At 34.2% G+C, this 4,887-nt stretch overlaps 1 protein-coding gene across 1 annotated transcript; it reads right to left on the reverse strand.

Moving 5' to 3' along the window:
- Positions 1-2,162: 2,162 nt before the first annotated feature.
- LOC129307396 (UDP-glycosyltransferase 83A1-like) lies at positions 2,163-4,409 on the reverse strand. The gene is made up of 2 exons (XM_054948339.1): positions 3,841-4,409; positions 2,163-3,445 (listed from the first exon to the last, which is right to left on the reverse strand). Exons 1-2 carry the CDS (start codon positions 4,361-4,363, stop codon positions 2,556-2,558), a joined length of 1,413 nt encoding a protein of 470 aa, XP_054804314.1. The 5' UTR covers positions 4,364-4,409; the 3' UTR covers positions 2,163-2,555.
- Between the last annotated feature and the right edge of the window lie 478 nt (positions 4,410-4,887).

The raw sequence follows: 4,887 nt of genomic DNA on the forward strand, positions 1-4,887 counted from the left end.
GTTAACGGTAGGATTTAATTTGTTATAAATTTAAAAGTTTAAGATCTATTTTGTACATTTTAAGAGTTTAATGTTCAGGGTACTTTTTGTATAATACTTAAAAGTCTATTTTATTCATTAATTCATAAATAAATAAATAAAGTTAGACATCACTTCTTTTTATTGAGAAACGGTAATTACTTACTTGATATATCGTCAAGTCCTTAAAATTTTCTTCTCACAACTTCAATCAAACTTCTCTTCTTCTAGACTCCCTATTAGATATAATAAAATTTTAATAAATCTTTCTACATATTGAATCAATTTTTCATGCATTCTTATTTATGCATTCAAATTCTCTATTTTTTATTCTTAGCCAAATTAATTGTATTGTTATAACATAATCTTAATTATGCTTCTTAATCATCCTTTGCCAAGGATCAACGTAAATAATATATATATATATATATATATATGTCATGATTTTCCTGTAAAGCAACAAAACTTAAGGCTTCAATTTAACATTAGTTAAATAAACAATCCTCCCCTTACACATGCAGCTCTAATTCAAAAGAGTAAGGAAAGAGTTTAAAATTTAATATCTAAAATAAGAAGAATATCAATGTTCATGTTCAACACTCACACAGTACACATCAACAACACAAATAAGAAAATGAAGAATTCAGCTTACTAAATTGGCAAAAAAAAAAAAAAAGCTTACTAAATTAGCACAGGTGGAACGAGGGAAGGGAGAAGAAATCGACAGCACACACAAGGAAGAAAAAGAAATCACCAAGCAAACCTCCAGTAACAGCAAACCAGCTACTCGGCCTTCATGCATGGAAAGAAGGGAGTAGGAGGAGGAAGTCACGTGTCTAACGAAACCCACGGTACCGGTATTCGATTAGCAACTACACTCACTCACACCAGCAAACGGGAGAAGAAAAGGAAAGGAAGAACAGAAGAAACAAAGGATCCGGCAGAGATGAGCGACGGAAGAGGAAGAATGGATGACAAAGGTCGGTGCAAGCTTTGAAGACCTCTCTTTCGCTCGCTCGCTCTGTTTCTGCTGCTCTAACCGACGAAGAGGAAGAGAATTTGAATAAAGAGGATCATGGGGAAAATTACATAACAAGATCAAAGCTTGTTGAGGAAATTACAAAAAAATATCCACCAGTTATTATTATTATTATTATTATTATTATTATTATTTTGGGGTTATTACAACTTTGTCATGAAGCACCTTTTTCATCATAATTATTACATGTTATTTCTTCCCTAGATATCATAAAAGTATGTCTCAGTAAAGAATTGGTCGGCAAAGCTAGGACATCAAGGAAACAAATATGTAATTGTTTATAATGTTGGGTTCTCTATTGCATTTCCTCTAGTTTTCCTCTACTCCACTCATTAAAAAAAAAAATCAATTAAATTTTTACAATTTGTCTTCAAACGCTTTTAGGAACGTCTAGTTTGCTTCATATCTGATATTATAGACAAAACTAGAATCCTTCTAAATGCCACAATGTTTATTCTTGGTTGCCATAAGTGAACCTATAGCTAGGAAGAATCCCTATGGAAAAAGCAAATATAGAAGGCTCAAGTTCATCAGTTGAGTTGCAGATCAACTAGTTCGCATTGCAACTTCCATGGCTTCACTATTGTTTCTCATATCGTTGAACATAAATTTTTTGTATGTTTAAATGGTCACTGTGGACACACTAATAATCTTTTGATCTCATAGCAGTAATGTTTGGTTACAATAGAATAATCTGATTTTTGGTTGATGTTCCTAAAATGATGAATCCAGCACCTTTTGAACAGTCCAAGCCTTTTGTACTAAATTATTATTTGGCGGCTCTTATGAAGGCTAATAATAATTGAGGCTTTGATGCTATATCAAAAGATCATTTGAACTCAAAAGTTTGAGTGATCAAGTGAGGGCTGATGGATAGTTTTAATGTAATTTCTAACATTTTTTAGAGTAAAATGTTCATCATGTTTTAATGTATATATTATTGTTGAAAGCTGAACTTTAACTTGTATTTTTTGTTAGGATTTTCTTAAAAATTTAATAAGTAAAGGTTCAACTTTTAATGACAATATATATATGTTTTCACAAGACAGTATTCAATACAAAATTGATGAGTCATTATTACAAAATTTATTGAGAGGGCCTTAAATGTCATTCTCTCGTGATTCAATCATTGATCAGCTTCAGGATGCTGCTAAGAGACAAGGCTATAAAAGGGTATGAAGCTGAAGCTGAGAATGTAGTTTGGTAGATTTCCACCTTCTCTGCAACCACACAACTAATCTTGTGACTGTGTGATCCATTGATTTATCGTTTGAACATTTCCAACTTCTTTGGCATGACTTCATTGAAGGCTAAGTTTACAGACTGTAAAATTATCAACGCTTGTTACAAGCAACCATAAAGAAACAAAACTAGTTGTGAAAGGTAGGTGACCAACACCTTTCAGAGGATATATATATATATGGATTTGGATCTCGTTCATTTATTTTCATGGTAGGTTGAGTTGTTTAACATCATAGTAACACATTGTGGATCTAATCTAATTCTTAGTTTTGATCCACTTGATGAAACTATCTAGATTATTGCTTGAGCTACCACCTTGTCTAATTCCATTAAGGACCTTTTTCTTGAGAAGTTTTGACCTTTCCTTCAAATCCCCATCATTCAAGACTTGCTCAATCTTGTTTCTGATTTCACTGCTTGTGATTATGCCCCTTCTATCTTGCTCTAAATCCATGCCTACATTCCAAACATCACAGACATAGCTCTTATTCAGGAACTGGTCTGCAAAGTGAGGCCAGCACAGAATTGGAACTCCATTGCTTACGCTTTCCATGGTGGAGTTCCAACCACAGTGGCTTATGAAGCAAGCAACTGAAGAATGGGTCAGAATCTTCCTCTGTGGCGACCAACCCACCATTCGGCCGCGATCACCAACTCTATCTTCAAACCCTTCTGGGTATTCATAATTCTTCCCTTCTGTGAAGTCTGGTTGTACAACCCAGACAAAAGGTCTATTGGAAAGTTCAAGACCTAAAGCCAGTTCTTGAAACTGGGTTAGACTCATAGTTCTAAAACTTCCAAATGCAACATAAATTACTGAACTTGGTGACTGTTGATCTAGCCATTTCATAATAGTGAGATCTTGGGGCCAGAAGTTGCCTGCTGAGTTTCCTGAAGGATTGCTTGTCATAAGTGGCCCTATAGGTATGATATTTGGAGCCTCTTTAAATGCAAATGGCTCAAGGTCAAAATTCGAGTTGCAGAGAAGCCATTCAGGAAGCTGCATAGACTTGATGTTCCTCATCATGAGTTCAAAAATATGCCTCTGAGTGGTCTGGTTCCCTACATTAAGCCAGGCAAGATTTTCTGTACTAATGCTGGGCATTGTAGGTGATAGTTGAATGGTTTGTTTTCTCAATGGAGTTCCTGGAAATTGTTAAAAGGAAAGATATCATAATCAAGTTATTGTGTTCTAAATAACTAAGTTTCATCCCTCCAAAACAAATATTTTAGCATAAAAGCCCATTGAGATTAAAGAAGAACTCAAAACTAATCAACGATCAAGTTTTCAAAATTTCAGAAATTATTTCCGAAACTTGCACTTTTGCCCTAAAACTTTCATTAATTGCATTTATGTCCCAAAAGTTCCCAAAATTACAAACTTGGCCATCCAAAAGATCTCTATCAAACTCAAAATGCCCCTAAAAGTTGTCAAATGCTAGAGAAAGTGATGTCAAAATTATATAAACAATGGATACTTATCAGCGCTCTTGAACCCTATACTACAAAACCAAAAGGGAAATGAAGTATTACGAACTGACCATTTTTGTCAATGATTCCATTCTCAATCAACTTTGGGATGATCAATCCAAGCACCAACTGTGCTGCTGCTGCAGGACAGAAGGCTGCTCTCCAAATTCCTTTCTTTTCTGCAATATCAAGGGCCCACCCAATGCTTTGATCAGCAAGAACACAGTTTATCTTCTCAGTTTCTGAACCATTCATGCAATCAATGAGCTCCTCAACTTTCCCAGGCATGTGCTTCAAGACTTCTCCAGTGGTTACTGGCTTTTTTGTCTTCTCTGCAGATTCTGAACTATCAGCTATCCACACCAGACAAAGTTGTGATTCTATGTCACTTCCCTCTGGAAATGAGCTAATGATCCTCTCATGATTGTACTTGGTGTTTAAAAAGGTTACTTTGATTCCGTGTTTAACTAAGCTTAAAGAAAGCTCCATTAGGGGAATCACATGTCCTTGCACAGGGTAAGGTATGACCAGAACATGTGGCTTTGCCATTCTTGACCCTATAGTTTTCTCTTCTGCAGATTCTGCAAAGTTCATACCATATATAAATCATATTAAAGTTGATTATCAAAGTTTATAGAAGTCTTGGATGAACAAGTATTTGATTCTATTCTTGTCTTATTTTGTGGTTTTTATTGTCATGTGTAGACAAGTTTACATACATATGATAAACTGAAACTAAAATTGTATCTCAAATGCCGGATGTAAGAAACAAAAAGGTATATGTGTTAGTACAAATCAGGTGACACAAGCAAAGGACTAAGAATTTTGTTTTCTTCTTCTTTTCTAAATCATTTTTAATTGTTACAGTTAACATTATTGATGCTTGATGAAATATTTTGAGTTCAATTCGGTACTATTGGGGTCCCAAAAGTGGTTAAAGGCCTGAGCAGTCCCTTTTTTTAAAAAAAATTTACATTATATGATTATAAATATAATATTTGTTAATTATGAATTTTTTGGATTTTGCTAATCCTTTCTCATTTATTTCTTTAATGTGATCATTTTTACCTATAGTAGACGCTAATCCAATCTAATTTGTCTCTTTGGATTTTCTCGTG

Source organism: Prosopis cineraria, unplaced genomic scaffold (genome assembly GCF_029017545.1).
Source record: "Prosopis cineraria cultivar Desert tree isolate PC_DT_omini unplaced genomic scaffold, ASM2901754v1 PC3, whole genome shotgun sequence".
In the NCBI taxonomy this organism is placed as follows: Eukaryota; Viridiplantae; Streptophyta; class Magnoliopsida; order Fabales; family Fabaceae; genus Prosopis; species Prosopis cineraria.